General features: G+C 54.2%; 2 protein-coding genes across 5 annotated transcripts; one reads left to right on the top strand and one right to left on the bottom strand.

The window, feature by feature from the left end:
* The first annotated feature begins 843 nt into the window (after positions 1-843).
* Positions 844-14,191, top strand: Pcgf2 (polycomb group ring finger 2). Of its 4 annotated transcripts, none has more exons than XM_074045901.1 (10): positions 844-1,354; positions 9,343-9,494; positions 10,062-10,158; positions 10,479-10,534; positions 10,616-10,666; positions 10,879-10,987; positions 11,138-11,192; positions 11,281-11,376; positions 12,089-12,169; positions 12,634-14,191. In XM_074045901.1, exons 2-10 carry the CDS (start codon positions 9,383-9,385, stop codon positions 13,009-13,011), a joined length of 1,035 nt encoding a protein of 344 aa, XP_073902002.1. In that variant the 5' UTR covers positions 844-1,354; positions 9,343-9,382; the 3' UTR covers positions 13,012-14,191. The 4 variants fall into 4 exon arrangements, with proteins under 4 accessions (XP_073902002.1, XP_020038429.1, XP_020038422.1 ...); XM_020182840.2 differs by lacking the exon at positions 844-1,354 and adding an exon at positions 2,290-2,458; XM_020182833.2 differs by lacking the exon at positions 844-1,354 and adding an exon at positions 2,473-2,781.
* Positions 14,192-14,404: 213 nt separating this feature from the next.
* Positions 14,405-18,281, bottom strand: Cisd3 (CDGSH iron sulfur domain 3). Its single transcript, XM_020182802.2, has 4 exons — positions 17,958-18,281; positions 17,650-17,682; positions 17,035-17,154; positions 14,405-14,797 (listed from the first exon to the last, which is right to left on the bottom strand). Exons 1-4 carry the CDS (start codon positions 18,006-18,008, stop codon positions 14,618-14,620), a joined length of 384 nt encoding a protein of 127 aa, XP_020038391.2. The 5' UTR covers positions 18,009-18,281; the 3' UTR covers positions 14,405-14,617.
* Positions 18,282-19,079: the final 798 nt, after the last annotated feature.

Raw genomic sequence — 19,079 nt, forward strand, 5'->3', positions numbered from 1 at the left:
ATGAGCCTGAAGAAACATCTGGTGCTGTGTGAAGTCTGTGTCCCTTCAAGTTTGCACTCACTGATCTGTGAGCTCCCTACTGATCTGCCATTGCCTAGCAAAGTATTTGACACAGCCAAATGACAGGTGTTTCTAAGTGACTTAATGAAGACTTAGGAGACCAGAGAACTTCAGATGTGGGAAGGGCTGGAACAGAGATTCTTCTGATAAACCAGAAAAAGTCAAGATGTGAGGCTGGTGGTTTGGGATGGAAATGATTAAATTGGAGATTTAGTGGGTAGCAGGGTCTTCAGCAAGCTCCTTCCCAGCGGTTTGCTCCTGAAGCTTAATAGCTGATGGTATGTTAATGGACCCCAATCCCCGTTTAGCACGGTGGCCCCCTGTGGCAGCCCTCCAAGATTGGGCCACAGTGGAACGTCAATCCCCTTCCCACTAGCTGTTACTTCTCCGAGGGGCATCCTCTGGTTGCTATGTGGATCGCGGGTGTGATCGAGATCTCTGCGAAACCCCTATGGATTTCTCTTGCTCAGAGGAGTGGGTGAGCGGGAGTCCCTGTGTCCCTTTCGTGCGGAGCGCGAGTGGATGAGCGAGTGTTCGCTGGCAGAGTCCGGGATGCCGGCGACATACTTGCCCCGGGGTGAGTGAACGTGTCCAATGCCAAGAACCTCTTTTGCACAGGAGTCGGTGATTTCGCAGTACCCCAGTGCAGAGACTGGGGAGCAGGTGACCGGATCCTCAAGGGGCCTCTCCCGCTGGTTCTTGGACCACCCCCTCCGGGCGGAAATCCTTCCCGCCCTTCCTCCCCGCCCTGGTGTGGGCTGAAGGCTGGAACTAGGGTCATTTGGCGGCCAGTGCCCGCAGGGCTCTTGATCACCGGCTAGAGGCTGAAAACATTCAGTTGTGCCCCCCTCACCACCCCAACTTCGGGGATGTTTTGATTGTGAGCAAGAAGAGAAGGAGGGAGGCGCTCCGAGGCTCGGAGAAGATTCGTTTTCTAACTCGAGTCAACCCACCGTCGGGGCGCTTTATGGCGCTTCTCGTCGGATAATGAAGCTCTTTGGAGGGACAGTCATGGTGGCCATCCCTAATAAATCGCGAATAACGAATAAGTGAATCGACCAGCCCAATGAGGCCCCACGGTCGTCGCCGTAATGCAGAATCGATTTGCTTTCTCGGCGCCGGCTCCCCGCTTTTTCAAGCCAACCTCCTTGTTCTTCCCTCCACCCACCCCACCCCCCGGCCCTAACCCGGCGGGAGCCACGGGGGACTAGAGCGTGAGTGCTGGGTGGAGCCGAGAGCGACGGTCGGAGTCGGCTGGCAGCTTTGCACTCGCCGGGGTTCTCCCGCCGTGGAGGTGAGGGAGGTGCACGAGCCGCGTAGAGCCCAGAGCGCAAGCGAGAAATGCGGGAATCCCCGTGCACCTCAGGGGAAAAAAGCGCGGGCCACTTTCGAGTCCCGGCGCCGGGTTTCCTACTCTGTCTGGCCTCTCCAATCAGGCCGGTTATTGTGTCCCTGGCCCCGCGCCTGAGTTCCCGTCTTGGGCTGGCCTCCCCGCCCTGGGTTGCGTTCCATTCTTCTCCGCTCGAGCTCGCCGGGTGCGCCAGCCTCTGCCACAGTAAACCGAGTCCCCGCCGGGAGACCTTCCCCAGGCCTCCCTCCACCCCACCGCCTCCCGCCGTGTGCTCCCCGCAAGGCGCCGCGATCGGGCCCTGTGCGCTGGGTCTCTGAGCCAGCAACGGGGCCTCGAGGGGCAAGGGAAGTGGGGAGGACATGCTCTGTGTCACAGATGCAGTTTGTAATTTTAAAGGAGTGTCAGAGTGAATGAAAATCGCCCGGACGCGTGGCTGGCGGCGCCGCGTCCCCCACCCGAGCGCCCTTCGGCAGAGGCTGAGGCGTAGAGGACTGCGAGCCATATTTCCGCCCAGTCCTCATTTCACCATTTTCCAGGCGCCCCAGCTAGGGTGGGAATCTCAGGGTTGTTGAAGGGGGCACACAAATTTGGGGGGGGAGGAGGTTAGTCGCAGAGGCTGTTAGTTGCAGGATCCATCCTCAGGGTCCAGGGAGGCTTTATGAGAAAGTGGGGTCTCCTCCTAATTTGGGGGGCGCAGCACGGGTGGGGGGAGCAGCCACGCCAGCCTCTCCCCTCCTCTTCCCCTCTCGGCAAACACCCTGAAGGAATGAGGTCACGTGGGTGAGTAGTGGGCGGGACCTACTCTTGTCTAGAGGAAAAAAGCCATTTTGTCTCCCCCCCCTTCGGTCCCTCCCCTCGCCCTCCGTCCCCTCCCCTCCCCTCTCTCCCTCCCACCCCAAGCCGCTCTCGCAAACTCCTTTCTTACAGTAGGTTTCTCCCCTCCCGCCGCCCGAGCGAGCGACAAGGCTGCGCCCCCCTTCCCTTCCCTACCTTCCCTCCCTCCCTCCCATCCCCCCCTCCCCGAGACCCACCGGACCCCGAACCCAGGTAAGCGGCTGCGGGATTCGCGCTTCCTTCCCTTCTCCTACCCTATGACCAGCTGGAGATGGGGACCGGAGCCATTCCATCCTGCCCCCCAAGCCACTGTGGAGGGGAATCCACGAGCGGGGCCTGCTGTTCGAGTCCCCTCCTACCCCGCAGCCCCTGTCCAAGCTCGCCCCGTCCGCCTTTCTTTCTCCCTTTTTTCCGTCTCTTTTTCCCTTTCCTCCCTTCCAAGATGGCCGAAGTGGATTCCCCCTCTTAATGATTTGGCGTCTCCCTCGACCACCACCTCTTTGTGCAGCAGCCCCCTGGTAGACCCTGCTCTCGAGGTACCGAAGGGGAGGGTCCCGGCAGCCATGAGGGCTTTGGGGGCACGCGCTGGGGTGGGTCTCTGCCCTCTAGTCTCCTATGAGTCAGAGCCGCCCCTGGCTTTAGCCGATCCACCCCTTTCCGACTGGGCAGGGGTCGACACTCCCGTGGGTGCTGGCGCGTCATGGACGCGCGAGGACTTGAGGCCGGGTGGAAAGGGACACTGCTTTCTGATTGCTGCGAGGCCGGGGGAGGGCGCGCTTCCTGCCCGGGTCCCGATCCTTTCGGGCACCTCCCCCAGCGATCCTTTTCCAGGGTCCCAGTGCGGGGCGCCCCGCCCCCTCCCTGAACCACCTTGTCTGAGCTCTTTCCTCGACACCCCTCCTGGGGCCCCGCCGAAAGTTTGGCTCTAGGGAAGAAGGGAGTGACCACCCGGTCATTGGGGTGCATGATCCTTTGAACCGGGCTCCTGGGGAAGCCAGGCCGAGGAGGTAGAATGGAAATGGCGATGCGGGGAGATTACCTGCTGTTTTTCTCTAGGGGTCTGATAATCTGGACCCTCTTCTACTGGGGAGCTAGGCTACCCCTCTCTTCACAGGTGCTTCTGCCCTCCTGCTGCTAGCTCCTCAGGACTGGGACCCCAGGCCACGAGACACCCCCTTGGCTCTCCTGTCTCACGGAGTGGCCTCTCAAGCCCCTTCCATTCCCTCCCATTCCCTTCCCCACTACCCCTGTCTGCCCAGAATTGCTCTGGTTGGCTTGTAGGAGGAGGAGGAGGTAGTCGGTGGTGAATTTAAATATATAGAGGTGTTACCCAGAGTTTTCCCGGGGTCTTTGTCTCTCTGAGCCCACTCCCACCTCAGTCTCCGCACAGGCTGCCTCAGTCTCTCCTGTGCTCCCCTCGTAGTGGGGAGGGGCGTCTCCAGTCTCCAGATTGCCTCTCACTGTCTTGGAGCCTCCTGCTCAGGGCCTCTTGGAGTTTGTGGTGTTCCTGAAACTCACTTCTCCCTCCCTCTCCTCTGCTCCAAGGTGTTATTACGTGGAGAAGGAGCATAAAGCCAGCTCTGTTGCAGCTTTTTGGTGGAGAGGCTCCCAGGAGTCCCCCTGGTTTGAGGTTGGGGCTTGAGGACTTAAAACTGTGTTTGGGAAGAGGCAAAAAAACAGACCCCAGGATCCAGATCATGTGTAGCCAAGTAGAGGTCAAGTCTAAGTTTGGGAGGTGAGCAAGAAGGGGCCTCTCTGCTGCTCCTGAGGGATCTTGGTTGATGGAGCTGTTGCCATGGGAATGGCAGGAAGAGGTTACATCTTTGTGCAGGTCAGATGCCCACTGCAGCCTCTGGCCCCAGAGCGAGGTTGGGAACTGAACTGCCTTTGTTGCTGGAAGACTTATGTTGTAATTTACCCTAGAAGGACCAGGGGTGTGCAAAAGACTAGTGTGTTGGCAGCTAGTGTGATGGGTGGGTGGGAATGGTTTGTGTATCTGTCAAGTGCAGGTCTGGCTGGTGTCTAGCAGTGTATGTAGTGGGGTGTGTCTGGCTCCTTGTGTCTGTGTGTGTCTGGCCAAGTGTCTGGCATGTGTGTGTGTGTGGTAGGGTTTATCTGGCCTTGTGTGTTGTGAGTGTGAGAGATGGAGGGGCTGTGTCTGGCTGTGTGTATCTGGTGATGTGTATATATTTTGGGTTTTTGTCTTTGTTTGATCTTAGGAAGCTGAGAGGTAGGCAAGTCCAGCTTCAGGAACCTAGAGGGCTTTTTTTCTGTGCTGGGAAAAAAAGAGCAGGGCCCTGTGCCAGAGTCAAGGATCAGGGACATCTGAGGTTCACAGTGGCCCAGGGCAGAACCCTGGTCCCAAACACATATACTAGACTTGCACCATTGACCCATGAAGCTGGTGGAGTCACATAGTCTGAGGACCCAGGGTCTGAGTCTTTGCCGCTACACTCTGGCTTGTTGTATTTCTATGGAGCCTCAGTTTCCCCATCCATACTATGGAAGTAGTGTAAGGTGATTAGCCTCTGTCCCCACCTTCTTCAAGGTGCGAGTGTGTGCAAGGTGTGAGTGGTCATGTTTTGGCCAGACTTTGACTCCCTCCCAGAAGGCCCACTCACTCAGTGATCTGGTAACTGCCCTTATATCCTTCCCCCTGCCAGTCTTTTTTTTTTTGGCTGTACTAGGGTTTTGAACTTAGGGCTTCACACTTACTAAGCAGGAGCTCTACCACTTGAGCCACTCCACCAGCCTTTTTTTTTGGTTGGGTATTTTTCGAGATAGGGTCTCATAAACTGTTTGCCTAGGTTAGTTTCGAACCTCGATCCACCTGATCTCTTCCTCCTGTATAGCTAGGATTATAGGCATGAGCCACCGGTGCCCAGCCTCCTGCCAGTCTTGATGGCATTAGTCCTTAGATGAGTGGGGTCCCCATAGGTAAAGAGTACTGGTACTCTTAGCCCAGGCAAATTCTTATCCCAGGACTGCAACTTTGCTATATGACCTTAGACAAGTCACTTCTCTCTGAGTTTCTTTATTTGTAAAACGAGAAGATTGGATGACTTACTTACTTGTTTGTTTATTTGTTTATTTGGCAGTAATGGAGTTTGAAGTCAGGATCTTGTTTTTGCTAGGCAGGTGCTCTACCACTCAAGCCATGCCCCCAGCACTTTTTTGTTTTAGTTATTTTTCAGGTAGTGTCTCAATTATTTGCCAGGACTGGCCATAGTCTGCAATGCTCCTGTTTACACCTTCCACATAGCTAGTATTACAGGTGTGCGCCACCATGCTCGGCTGGACAAGATGCTTTCTAAGGTCCCATCCGCTTCTGTTATGTCTAGACATTTGAATGTGACCTAGAGTGACTCTTCCCAAGTCCTGAAGACTTTGTATTGAGCAAAGCATACTTATTTCATTTGGATGAAAAGGTGGGGCAGATTTGCTGTGGCTAGTGTCCCAAGGAGCAGCAGGGACCTCTGGGAGGCCAGCTCCTTCTTGAAGGGAAAATGAAGTAACTTGACAGTGAGAGAATGCATGGCAGGCCAGCTTCCATAAAGAGATGGTCTAAAGTGGAGAGGTGTAGGGTTTTGTTTTCAGGGGTCTTAAAATAGGGAAAGACATTGCTAGCTTGAATGGCAAGGAGACCGTCCTGGGCACTGCATACTGATCAGGCGTCTTTCCTACCCGGGGGCACCTAAGGGGCACACCCTTCAAAGACAGTGAGCTGAGCAGACGATGTAAAAGACTTGGACCCTGACTGTGGGGAGACATTGTCCACAGGGTGACATTGTTAGGACTGGCCTGTTTAACTCCCCCCTTCCACTGAAGCTACTTCCAAATGGCCTCTGTTCCCCATTTCTGTTTTTTGAGACCTGCATCTCCCACGCTTGTTCCCCCAGGCTCTTCCCTCCCCTCAGTAGTGGCAGCTGGACATCACCCCTCTTCCCTTGTCTGACCAAAGAGTACATCAATCATGGTATCTGGGAGGTGAGGGAATTGGGTATCAGAAATGTGGGGCCCCTGTCCTGGGCCTGGGAAGGTGTGGAGGGGATGCTCTGGGGGAACCTAGCTCCTGTTTACAGTTGCTCTTGGCACCTGCTGGCAGGGCCCTGCAGGTAACCATGGCAATCAGGTGAGGAGCCAATCAGTGTTTCTCCCTAGCCCCGGAGGTGGCACTCTGAGGCCCCTGGGGAGGGGGAGGGGGAGCAGAGAGGTTCCTTGCTCAAAAGCCAGCATTTTCATTCAATAAGCAGCTCTTTCCTTCCCTTTTCCCAGAACCCAGAAAGGGGCCTGGGGCTAGTCTTAGTCTGAATTCCCACAAGTGCTGGGAAGGAGAGAGTGAGGGGTTGTGCTCCTGTTTGTCCTAAAGAGTAGGTATTTGTTTTGCAAATACAGCAGTGTGTGAATGAGTTGGCTAAGGCAGTGCGATGTGTATATGTGTGTGCACATGTGCTTTGTGTATGGAAGAGGGAGAGATGGGGTGAGATTTACCTCTAGCAGCCTGAACCCCCAACAGGATCTGACTCATAATGTGTTGTGTTTCTGGCTGTCCATAAACATATGTATATGGACACATCTGAACACAGACACACCCAAGACAAGCAGTCACATGGCATACCTTAGAAGGCCCAGACAGCACGCACCCGTACGGTGGATATCACACACACTCGAGAGACAGCCACTTGGAGCTTGTTCTCTCCTCTGGATGGCTGTAATAATATTTGGGCATCTTGCCAGGGACACAGTTACTATGGAAACTACCAAACAGTGGAGTAGCCAGCCGCCTTCTGCGTAATTGTGAAAGGGGACCCACACAGGGAAGACTGGCTGAGGCCACCTTGTGTGGGGCGGGAACCCTGTTCTGTCCTCACCACCCGTCTGCAGATTTCAGGAATGGCTGCTTCTCTACCCAGTCTCTGGGCCAGCTCTGGGACAGACTTATTCCTTCCGTCTGCTCTGCAACTTGGTGCCTGTCCCACATGTGGCCTTTGTGTCTCTCCATCTCTCCGTCTCTGGCCAGGTGCCCTGGGCCTCTATTGGCTCTTTGGGTCCTGGCCAGGCTCATCCTGGGGTCTCTATAGAAACTGCTGATCCCGGCTGTGAATCTCTTGTCCTAGAAAACCCAGTGTGGTAGCTTTAGAATTTCTTCTGGAAGAGAGAGAAGTGTGTAAAGATGATATAAAGGAGCTGGTGGGGCTTGGCCACCCTCCCAAGCCCCAGCCCTGCAGTTCTACTCTGGAAGAGAAGAGGGAGGGAGGCCCTGCCAGTCCAGAGCCAACCTGGGGCTGGCCTCCAATTCCTGTCAGGGCCTACCCAGGTGCTCAGAGAGCCAGGGACAGAGTACTTTCTGCCCAGCTTCAGCAGGCATCTAGCACAGCCTGTGGTTTGCTATTGGCTAGCCTATGGACAGGTGGCAGAGGTGTACCAGAGTGGGAAATGGTGGGAGGTTTACAGTACACACATGAAGAAACTCCTGCATGTGAGCTAGTGGCACATGACTCAAGTAGTATGGAGGACCTGCCTATCAAGAAGGCCCTGGGTTCAACCCCTGTTACCACCACAAAGAACAGAAACAACTGTGTGCACAGAAAGGGGGATCCTGGAACACTTGTGCTCGTGGGTACTATGCAGTGGGCTGTATCAGCCTGGTGGGATGGGTTCCCCTGGCATGGCAGTAGCAGGCTTTTTTTAAGTGTTGAACTGGGGGTACACTGTGACATTTACCCAGGTTCTCACAGTCCATCATAGTTGAATTAACCCTGTATAGTAGTCTTTTTGCTTTGGCTTTTTTACTTCCATTACCTGTCTAGGGTTGGGCCTGGGGTGGGGCTAGAGTTGTGTGTCCCACACTTGGAGCATGCAAGGACCATCCTCAGCATTCCCTGCCTGACTGTCGGGCCTGGAAACCAAATGGTCAGTGTACTTCAGTTGCTGCCTGTGTCTGGCAACTTTAGAGGAGGGAAGTACTGCAGAGCCTGCCCTGGACACAGCTAGAGGACAAAGGACAAGTGACAGACTTTTGCCTCCAAATTTAGGGCAGCCATGCCACTGGGTAGATGATGGGGGATAAGGCCAATTTATTTTTCCCTTCTTTTATTCCTGAAATTCAGGGGCAGTAGCTTATTTATCTGAGTTTCCTCACTCTTAGTATTCCATAAATGTTTGACCACTTGAGTGGATGTGGGTTGGGATCAGAAAGATTTTATTTATTTATTTATTTATTTGTGAACACTCTACCACTCGAGCTATATCTGCGGCCCCAGAGAGGTTTTTTTAAAACCTTATTCTCCATCTGTAGTGCCACAGGCATGGTATCTTTGTCTGAGCCTGTTTATTCCCGCCCACTAGGAACCTGATGACAGACACAGAGAAGTGCGGTGACTTGCTCAAGGTCATAGGCAGTATGCAGGTGAAGTGTAATAAATGATAGACTATAAACTCCATGAGAGCAGGGCTCCTTGTTTTGTTCTGACACCTGGAACAATTATCTAGCCTATAACAGCCACTTAGTAAATACTTGTGGAATTCAACTTCACACCACTGCCCCCTCCCCCCACAAAAAAACCCAACTCTGCTGTCTTCCATTTTTCTGCCTCCCTCCAAGTCCTCTTGGGGGGTTGGCTAGTACTTCTTGTGGTCTGACTTCAGTCTTTCCTGATGCTTCTGAGATGGACTATGACCTTGTTTTGTTTTGTTTTGGTTTTTTTTTGGTGGGAGTGGAGTTTGAACTCAAGTCATCATGCTTGCAAAATAGGCTGTCTACCGCTTGAACCATTTTGCTCTGGTTATTTTGGAGATGGGGTCTTACACACTGTTTGCCCTGGCTAGACTTGAACCTCGATCCTCCTGATCTCAGCCTCCCAAGTAACTAGGATTACAGGGCATGAGCCAGTCACCTGTGCCTGGCTGATCTTGTTTCATAGGGTTGCATAAATCTCCTGAGCACTCAACACAGCAAATACTCACGAGGGCCAGAGAGAACATCCAGTCCCACCTTGAAGGCAAAGAAAGGCCTTGGGCTCAGGCAGCTGTAGATGGAGAAGTGGGGGGAGGGGCCGTGAACTCACTGGGTTTCTGATTCTGTTTCCATTTCCCAGGGTGACACTTTCCAGGTCCCCCAGTCCCAACTCCAGCATCATGCATCGGACCACAAGGATCAAAATCACAGAGCTGAACCCACACCTCATGTGTGCCCTCTGCGGAGGGTACTTCATTGATGCCACTACCATCGTGGAGTGCTTGCATTCCTGTGAGTTAGTGCAGGGGTGCTACTTGGGAGGGCAGCCTCTGTGTCTAGGCTGGGACACTGCCCAGGGAAGACTGATCAGATTCCCCTGCCCTGAAGAGCAGACATGGCCATATGTCTGATAGGAAATCCTAGGTCTCAAAGAGGCTGCCTGGAAGGAACAATGGTATATGGCAAGGGGTGGGGGGCGGGGGTTGTCTCATCTTAGAAGTTAATCTCAGGACTGCATCTGAAATCTGTTCTCTCTTGAACCTCTGTGGCTAAAGTTTGATTCCTGGAAGATGCAGGGGTCATTTCTTGTAAGAGGTCAAGGACCCAGGCTGGTTCTTGTTTTGTGTTCTATCCTGGGACTTGTGTGAGTGAGTGGTCACTACCCCGTGTCACACACATAGACACAAGGATGGGTGAGGAGCAAATATGCAGAGTACACATTGCCATGTTGGTCCTTTGAACAGGCCTGAGCTACCTGGACACAGTGGAGAAGGGGCCCTGAGTCTGAGCAGAGGTGTGGGAGCTGGGCCTAGGGGAGCAAGGGGCTCTGACTGTCCTCTCTCTGTCCACATCCCCAAGTCTGCAAAACCTGCATCGTGCGATACCTGGAAACCAACAAATACTGCCCCATGTGTGATGTACAGGTCCATAAAACCCGACCGCTGCTGAGCATCAGGTGGGCCCAGCACTGCTTCCCCTGCCTATGGCTGTCCCTTGGGACACCTCCCACTGTCCCCTCACCCCTCCTTGCCTTCTCAGCTAGGGCAACGGGTTAGGAGAAGCAAGGTGTGGGCCCAGGTCCTTCCCTTCCCTCTGGGTGGCATCCAGCTTTTCATAGGCTAAGAAATACTAGAGGGACAATGGCCAGATCAGAGACCCCTGTACTTGGGCATGGGGTTTGTGGAAAGGGTGGGAAGAGAGTCCCTGTCTGGGGAAATGGGGATGAAGAATGGGGTGAGAATGGCTCCTGAAAGACCCTTGTATATTTTTTCCTAGATCTGACAAAACCCTCCAAGATATTGTCTACAAATTGGTCCCTGGGCTTTTTAAAGGTATTTGTGCACCCATCTTCCTCCTGCCCACCATGCCTTCTCCACCCTGTTGCCTTCTCTCACCCTGCTCCCTTCTTCCAGATGAGATGAAACGGCGGCGGGATTTTTATGCAGCGTACCCCCTGACAGAGGGTGAGCGAGCTCCCAGGCCTGGGGCTGTGTGAGTGGAGACGCTGCCCCAGCTGAGGGCTGGATGTGCTGCCCCTCTCACCTCCCATCCCCTATCAGACCACCCCCTTCGAGACTGTATCCCAGAGGGTGGCTGGGCTCACCCCGATGAACTACGGGACCCCTGAGTCCTTGGAGGGGCTTGGCCAACCACTCTGAACTGTCTCCTTTTGTAGTCCCCAATGGCTCCAACGAGGACCGAGGTGAAGTCCTGGAGCAGGAGAAGGGGGCTCTGAGTGATGATGAGATCGTCAGCCTTTCCATCGAGTTCTACGAAGGAGTCAGGCAAGTTTGACACAAGCCTGGCCTTTTGGGCCTCCTAGGTTGGGTCACCCACTTCTCCACTTTGGTCCCACCCCCTGGGAACCTTCAGGACATGTGCATTAGGGGATCCTCACTGCTCCAGGGTCTCTAGCTTCCTTCTCTTTCCTTTAGGGACCGGGAAGAGAAGAAGGGACTACTGGAGAATGGGGATGGGGACAAGGAGAAGGTGAGTGCTAAGACCTGCTCAGGCATGGTCCATGGGCTAGGAGAGTGGCCTAGAGTAGAACTCCTCACAGGGACCTCTTCCTCAACAGACAGGGGTACGTTTCCTGCGATGTCCAGCAGCCATGACTGTCATGCACCTCGCCAAGTTCCTCCGGAACAAGATGGATGTGCCCAGCAAGTACAAGGTCAGTGCTAGGGCCTACTCACACAGTGTCTGTGGGGATGTGTTCAGTTCAGAGGCTGGCTTGGTTGTGTAACTGAGCCCCAGGAGAAAAGTGGCTGAACCCAAGATTGGGGCAAACAGTCTATGACTGTTGAAGTAAGTGTACAGAGGGGCTTGGGACCAGGACTGTGTGTGCTGATACCCATACGTGCACACTGAGAACTGGGGATTAAGCTGGCTGTGGGAAGGCTGGAGGAGTTCTAGGACATGGTTTGTCAAACTCACATGTGACACTCCCCTGCTGAGCTTGTTAGAATGCAGGTTCTGATGCAGTTGATGCAGCTACTGATGCTGAAGGTCCCTGGACCACTCAGACCACACTTTGTTTAGTGAGGCGGGAGGACAGGGGATCCTAAGTCTGTTGTTAAGAGGCAACATTAGTTGCCTTGTGTCTTCCAGTGAGGTCAGGATCTCTGGGGTTGAGATGAGGCCTTGGCGGTTTTTAAATTATTTGGGTGGTTTCCCTATGCAGCAAGAGCGATAGCCAGTGTCCAAGGGGGCCCTGGTAGCTGTGTGGACGGCTGGGGCCAGGATCCCTTGGTTGAGTGGGAAGGGACATGGGGTTAAGACAACTCTGGCAGGGAATTCACGTCCATGGAGGCAATCTGGAGTAATGAGGACCGCCTGCAATCCACCCAAGCTCATGACGTCCTCTGTCCCCCCGTCCGCCCCAGGTGGAGGTCCTGTATGAGGACGAGCCTCTGAAGGAGTACTACACCCTTATGGACATCGCCTACATCTACCCCTGGCGGCGGGTGAGCCTGTGGGGTGGGGAGGGGGTGCAGGGAGGAGACCCCTGCAGAGCCTGGTATTGGTCTGTGCCACCCTTCTCTATCACAGTCCTCCCCTTGTTCCAGGAGCCTGGTGGGTCCAGGTTGGCCTGCCTCACCAGGTGAGCCTTTGGGCAGTCTCTTGCCGATGACCTCCCACACAAGGAGAAAAGGCTCTTCTGGCCCAACACTGTGCCCAAATTTGGGGTCAGAAATAGGTGTGGCTGGAGAGGAGTGACTGTGCTGTCTGCATTCTGTCTCCTTCCCTCCTTTTTCTTTCCAAACCTGTCTTATACTCCTGCCTCTGGATCTTGTTGCCCTTCTTCTCTAAGGCCCATGCCTTCCCTTTGCTCTTGTCTGGACCCTATGGGCAGGGGTGGGTGGCTCCTTGGTTAGCTTTCTCCTGACACCCTCCCTTTCCCCCCCTCTTCTTCTCCCTCTTGCCGCAGAACGGCCCTCTCCCCCTCAAGTACCGTGTCCAGCCAGCCTGCAAGCGGCTCGCCCTGCCCACAGTGCCAACTCCCTCCGAGGGCACCAACACCAGTGGGGCATCTGAATGTGAGTCGGCCAGCGACAAGGCTCCCAGTCCTGCCACCCTGCCGGCCACCTCCTCCTCCTTGCCTAGCCCTGCCACCCCCTCCCATGGCTCTCCCAGCTCCCATGGTCCCCCAGCCACCCACCCCACCTCCCCCACTCCCCCTTCTGCAGCCAGTGGGGCTACCACAGCTGCCAATGGGGGTACCTCGAACTGCCTGCAGGCACCATCATCCACCAGCAGGGGGCGCAAGATGACTGTCAATGGAGCTCCTGTGCCCCCCTTAACTTGAGGAAAGCCACCCTTTCCCTCCTTTGCAGCCACCTCTCCACACCCTCCACTTTTTTCTGGACCCCTTTTTTCCACCTCTTCTACTTTCCCCAGCTCCTCCCATCTTCAGGGTGGGAGGTGGGTTTTATAAATAAATCTATATATATATATGTACATAGGAAAAAACAAATATACATACTTATTTTCTATGGACCAACCAGATTAATTTAAATGCCACAGGAAACAAACTGTATGTGTGTGTGTATGTGTAGGGGAGGGGTTTAATTTGGGGGGGGTCTTGTAAATTGCTCTGTCCTTTTTAGGGGTATGTGCAGGTAGTCTCCAGAAGCCATTGGAGGCTCGGTTAAGCTCTACCCTGCCCTCCATCGCCTTCCCAAGGCAGGTGGGGTGTTGGGGTCCACAGTCCCCAAAGCTTTAGCTGGCTGCTGTCCTGCCCCTGTCCATTTACCCCCATTGTCGAATGTGCAGAGAATTGCTAAGACAGTGCCTTTTATCAGTGCAGTTTGTTCCCTAGTTCTGAGGAGCAAGTGGCAATGGAGAAGGCGTCTTCCTTGCCTCCTCATGCAGCGGAAACTTTGTGCAAAGAATAGATTGTTCTGCGCTTTCGTTTCTTCCTTTTGTTTTCCTGTGTGTGGCCTTTGCATCATTTATCTTGTGGAAGAGAAGATTCAGGCCCCGGAAGGCCCCAGCCCTCAAAGTCCACGTGTGGCTTCGGCATTGTAAAGGCTTCTTCACTCCCTCCTGTCCTACCTTGGCCAACAAACCCTCCAGAGGAAGACCTTGGGGCGAAACCTCGCTCGGGGCCTAGAGAGGAGGGATGGGAGCAGCGTTCATCTCAGACAAGCACAGACCCCAGGTTTTGCCAAAGGCCAAAAGCTCTTCAGCTCCCCCCACCCATCTCCAGCTGAGGCTGACAGAGGCAACTAGAAGCACAAGAAAATAGAAAGTGGAAGCTCTGACCCCAACTCTACCCGAGAGGTCAGTGGACATCCCTTAGGGGCAGATCCCTGCCTACCTGGTTTTCCTCAGATGTACATAGACCTGGGAGATGAGGAGGCCAGATTGTCACAACCTGTATGGAGGTTGGGAATCCCCTCCCCGTTTGCACCTTGTCCTGTGTCTGAACCCTCCTGCCCTGACGCATTTGTATCTCTTGGCTTTGTAATAAATGCTGCATACTCTGGAGGTGGAGTTCTTTGGGGTAGAGGGAAGGGGAAAGTGTGGGTGGCTTCCCCTAGCCTCACCAGGCCCTTGTCTCTGGGGACAGCCTGCCGTAGAATAGATCTGGGCTGCCGCCCCTGTGGCCCACCAGATGCCCTCAGCCCTCACCCAGGTCAGTATCTAGAACAGGAAACCACACGTGTGCCTCATCAGTGACCACAGGAACACCGCTCTCGGTGGCTGGCATGCTTGTTTAATAGCGTATTCTCCACCAGCAGCTGCTGAACCAGGGGCCCACTTCTGGCTGTCGTGACTAGAGACCACAAGCCAGCTGCAGTCCCTGGATGGTCCCCTTGGACTCAGCACTCAGTTTCCTTTCCCACAAAAGGGGTGTCTTATCAGAAGCCTGAAAGCACGGCCCCCTGGGGCTGGGCAGCGGCCACCCCTCAGAGCGCAGAGCCCACCTCTGCCTTCTGCACCTGCTCACTGTTGTGGGTGCCATCACAGTATGGGGGCTTCTGGGTGGCCTTGCAGGTACAGAGGGCCACTGTGCGGGTCTCCTGGGCCTTGAACTTGAGTGGGGATAGGCCAGTGCGCTGGAAGAAGTGAGAGCCATCACAGAAAGGCTGGAAAGGAAAAAAGAAATCATGTCTCCGCTCCCCCGGCCCAGGGTAGGTCTTGGGAGCTCAGTGGTCAGGACTCAGGTTCTGGAATGAGAGAGAAGGCCTAGGCTTACTCCACCCTGAATTTTCAATGCGCGGGAACAAATAGGGTTGTCATGAGAAAATGAAATAATGGTCACTGTGCACTTTGCCCAGAGTAAGCGTGCAGTATGATAAGTGTTAACAGCACTAGTAGGGGACAGAGGTCAGGGCAGGGTACAAGGTGAAACAAGGCCTTAGGTATTGGCGGTGTTTATACTAACAGGATTGTGGGGTTAGTTTTTTGAGACAGGGTTTCACTATATTGCTTGGGCTGGTCTGGAACTCAGCTATGTGGCCCTGGCTGGTCTTGAATTTGCAATTCTACTTCAGCCTCCTGAACATTGGGGTCAAAAGTGTGCATCACCACACCTGCCTTTTTTTTTTTTTTTAGGTTATTTTTCAGATAGGGTCTTGTATTTTTTGTTTTCCTGGGCTGGCCCTCAGATTACAGTCCTCTACCTGTGCTTCAGCCCAGTTGGGATCACAAGCATGTACCACTATCTCTGCCTTATTTGTTAAGGTGGGGGGAGGGTCTCTGAAACTTTTTGCCCAAACTGGCCTCAAACCTCAATTCTTCTGCCTCCCTAAGAGTTGGGATTACACTATGCCTGGTCAAGTTTTAAACTCAGAATTTCACGCTTTCTTGGCAGGAGCTCTACCACTTGAGCCACTCTGCCAACCCTGTTTTCTCTTAGGTATTTTCGTGGCTTTGAACCTTGATCCTCCTAATTTCTGCCTCCAGAACAGCTAGGATTACAGGAGTAAACAACTAGCATCTGACAGGTTTTGGTTTTCTTAATGGCTTTTTTTTTTGCAGTACTGGGGCTTGAACTCAGGGCCTACACTCCACCAGCCCTTTTTTTTTGTGATGAGTTTTTTCGAGATAAATAAGATATTGCAAACTATTTGCCTGGGCTGGCTTCAAACTCCAATCCTCCTGATCTCTGCCTCCTGAGTGGCTAGGATTACAGGCAGGAACCGCGGGGGCCCAGCTTAATGGCTCTTTTTTAATGGCTCTGTCTTCACTGGTTTATGAAAATCATTTCTTTCCCCATGTTCTCAGGGTAAAACTCTGGATGGGAGTGCACCTGCGGACATCACAGTGGACACATTGTAGGAGCATCACATTTTGGATCTAGGAAATAATCCATGTTATAGGGAGGAGGGGCTGTCCTGCAACAACTTGCCTGCCTGGCACAAGAGTACATACTCAAGTCCATCCTGGAAGCAGTTCCAGTAGAGACTGGGTGATGGAAACAGGCCTAGTGAGGGGACACCTTGTTAGTGAGGGGCAGACCTGGAGCCAAGGCCTCTTGACCGTGGAGTTAGGGTGGATGGGGAGAAGTTGCAAGTAAAAATCAGCAACCTACTCCAATGGGCTGGGGCACAAGTGCCTACCCACCAATACGAACCACATTCCCCAGCCTGGTGTGCCCTTAGCTGTGCTCCACCCTCAGAAAGACCTGCTCAAAGGCCACAGCAGATCTGTGTAAAGGGATTGCTGACCCCACCCACATGGCTTGGAAGAACACAGTTCTGAACTCTGCCTCGGAAGGAAAGGGCAAGGCTAAGAACGTGAGCCAGGTTCCTGCTGGGATTAAGGGCTGCTGGGCAGCAGGGAGAAGGGGCTGGGGCTGGGCAGCAGGCTGAGAAGACTGAGGCAACCAGGAAAGGCACATCCACAGAGAAAGAGGAGAGTACCCTGCAAGAAGAGACCTGGAACTAGGTACTTCCAGGAAGGAAGAAAGAGGGAAAGATGGGAGTCTCTCCTGAGCAGCACCCAGGAAGGCACTGGGAGGAGAGAGCATGAGAGGGCTCTGGCTGTGTGCTAACTGTTGTCTCCCGCTTCATTTCAAGGGGCTGATACATACAGTCAGCTCAAGGCCACTTTCTGTGGCTGGTGGCAGTGGCCTGCAAGCTATTCTTTTGACCCCCAAACTATAACACATTTTGCCGTGGCTATTTTGGAGATGGGGGTCTCACGAACTATTTTTCTAGGCTTGCCTCAAACCACAATCCTCCCAGTCTTACCCTCCCAACCAAACTCTTCTCTTGTCCCTCAGGTAAGTGTGGGAAGAGGAACAGGGGGTGAATCCCTAGGAGACACCATACTGTCCCCAACCACAGATGTCATGGGAAGGGTAGCACAGGAATCTCACCTGCTTCTTGCTGCGGCCACACACACACCACCTATAGGTTTTTCCAGCCACCAGCTCCACCTTGATGGGCTTTTTCAGGGCCACCACGGGTTTTGCTGGGGTTTTGGGGAACCATCGGGCCTGTGGCCATGGAAAATGAGGAGTTCAGAGTCAGTCCAAGCCCTTGAAGCACTTTCCCCCCCCCCTGTAGCCTGGCCCATTTTCCCATTTGTCCAGGAGTGGAGTGACAGGCTTCTACGGAAGGCTGTCCAATGCCACCCAGCAAGACGACCACCACACCAGGATACCCTATGCACCCTGACCTTTAGAGAGAAAGGATTTCATGACTCAGGTTTCAGGGTCCAGCTGCCTTCCTTCAACCTGGCTCTTATCTAGGTGCTAGGGGGCCGGGCTTGCTTATCAGGCGGAAGTGTCAGCGCAGAAGCTTGGCTCCCTACCCCAAGGTGCCCTGTGGGACCATCCCACATCCACTAGAGCCAGTGGGGTAGCAGGAGGCAAGCTCTGGGGGCTGGAAGCAAGGCTGTCCCTTTCTGGTTTCATTGTCGGGCCTTTGCCCTTGAAGTCTCTACAACAGGGAGACTTGTGAGGGAAGGAGGGGATGCCTGGGGTTCTTACCAGCCAGGAGGAGATGTCCCGCCGCTGGCATAGCTTCCACCAGGCACGTATGCAGACAGAGATGGTTTTGGAAACAAAACAAAATCAGTGGAGGGGAGGACGCCGGAAGCCCATGTAGGAAGAGGCAAAAGGGACACAGGGGACGTGAGGCTGCAAAGCCTCAGGCGGCGCGGGGACTCGGGGACCGCCCGGCCTGCAGAGGAGCGGAGCTTGGGAAGAGGCCTGGCTGGGGTCGGTGACCGCGGGCCGCGAGAGGTGGAAGCCGGAGGCCCGGGGCCCCGCGCGGGGAGAAGGTCGAGGGTGCTCACCCAGGCTCCGCGCACGGCCACAGCCCGCAGACTCGCTTCCACACCGCGCATGGCCGCCGCGCCGCGGGTCACTCTTCCTCTCCGCTCCGCCCCCTGCCCGTCGGGCCCGGCTCGGCCGGGAAGACGCCGCTCGGCCGCGCGCGGGTGGGGCTGGGCCCGGCGAGCCCGGAAGGCCGGTAGGTGCCGCAGGAACCCCCGCGCGGCCCTGGGGTGCTCCGGATCTCCCCGCAGTCAAGGGCAGTGTTTCTAAAAGGGCACGCGATGTGGGGCCATCGCATCACTTTAAGAGGCCCCGCGCCCCGCCCGACGTCTGCGTCTTGATCTGCACCCTACTCTTCCAAGTGCTGAAAAAGAGAGGACACCGAGCACACCCCGCCCTCCGCCAGGCAGGCCACCCTCCTTCCTTCGAAAAAACCAGACAAAGCAGGATTTTTTTTTTTTTTTGTAAAACATTCTTTTATTAAAAGAACAAGTGCTGTTTACGAACTGCCCTTCGTACAAATAACATCCCTTATACAAAGATACAAGATCCGGGTTATGCACAATTCCAGGCTTGGAGGTGGCAGGGGGTGGGGCATTGCCTTTTGGGCTGAGGATATAAAGGTTTTAGAAAAAATGAAAAAGGAGCCCCTGGGATTGCAATCTGTGGCTTCCCCTTCCCTGCTCCCTAGGGAGGGTCTGCTACATGGAAACAGGTTGGGATGGCAGGGCTTGGGTTTCTAGTCCCACCACCCAAATTCCAAGTTGGGTTGGAGAAAGTGAACTAAGAAGAATGAGGATATCTTGCGGTACCCCACTCATCAGTAGATCAAAACAAAGCGGCCTCATGAGGCGCTAGACATGTTTTCAATCCCAGTTGATCTAGCTGGAGCGAGCCAGGGCCACTAGCCCACCTTCCTCCGGATTCCCGTTGGGAGTTACTACCATCCCTCCCACCAGGTACCTCTTCCTGGGAAAATAAGCTGGGATAAAGGAGAACTGAGAGCAAGCTATCTACCCCTCACACTGGTCTCTCTTAAATCTGTCAGCATCTCCAGTATGGGAAAGGGAATTGTGAAGGTTACCCCTTTTTGGAACTGGCCCTTCTTACCAAGTCTGGGGTGGGCACTTCCCTAGGTCTCA

The sequence above is a fragment of the Castor canadensis genome, chromosome 11 (assembly GCF_047511655.1).
Source record: "Castor canadensis chromosome 11, mCasCan1.hap1v2, whole genome shotgun sequence".
Lineage (NCBI taxonomy): Eukaryota > Metazoa > Chordata > Mammalia > Rodentia > Castoridae > Castor > Castor canadensis.

Bases quoted from the DNA above. Each gene is read 5' to 3' on its own strand.
- Pcgf2 (XM_074045901.1), top strand. From the start codon at position 9,383: ATGCATCGGACCACAAGGATCAAAATCACAGAGCTGAACCCACACCTC. The intron at 10,988-11,137 runs GCAAGTTTGACA...TCTTTCCTTTAG, and splicing joins GAGTTCTACGAAGGAGTCAG to GGACCGGGAAGAGAAGAAGG. The intron at 11,193-11,280 runs GTGAGTGCTAAG...CTTCCTCAACAG, and splicing joins GGGATGGGGACAAGGAGAAG to ACAGGGGTACGTTTCCTGCG.
- Cisd3 (XM_020182802.2), bottom strand. From the start codon at position 18,008: ATGCGCGGTGTGGAAGCGAGTCTGCGGGCTGTGGCCGTGCGCGGAGCC. The intron at 17,155-17,649 runs GTAAGAACCCCA...CCATGGCCACAG, and splicing joins GGGACATCTCCTCCTGGCTG to GCCCGATGGTTCCCCAAAAC. The intron at 14,798-17,034 runs GTGAGATTCCTG...TTTCCTTTCCAG, and splicing joins GTGGCCGCAGCAAGAAGCAG to CCTTTCTGTGATGGCTCTCA.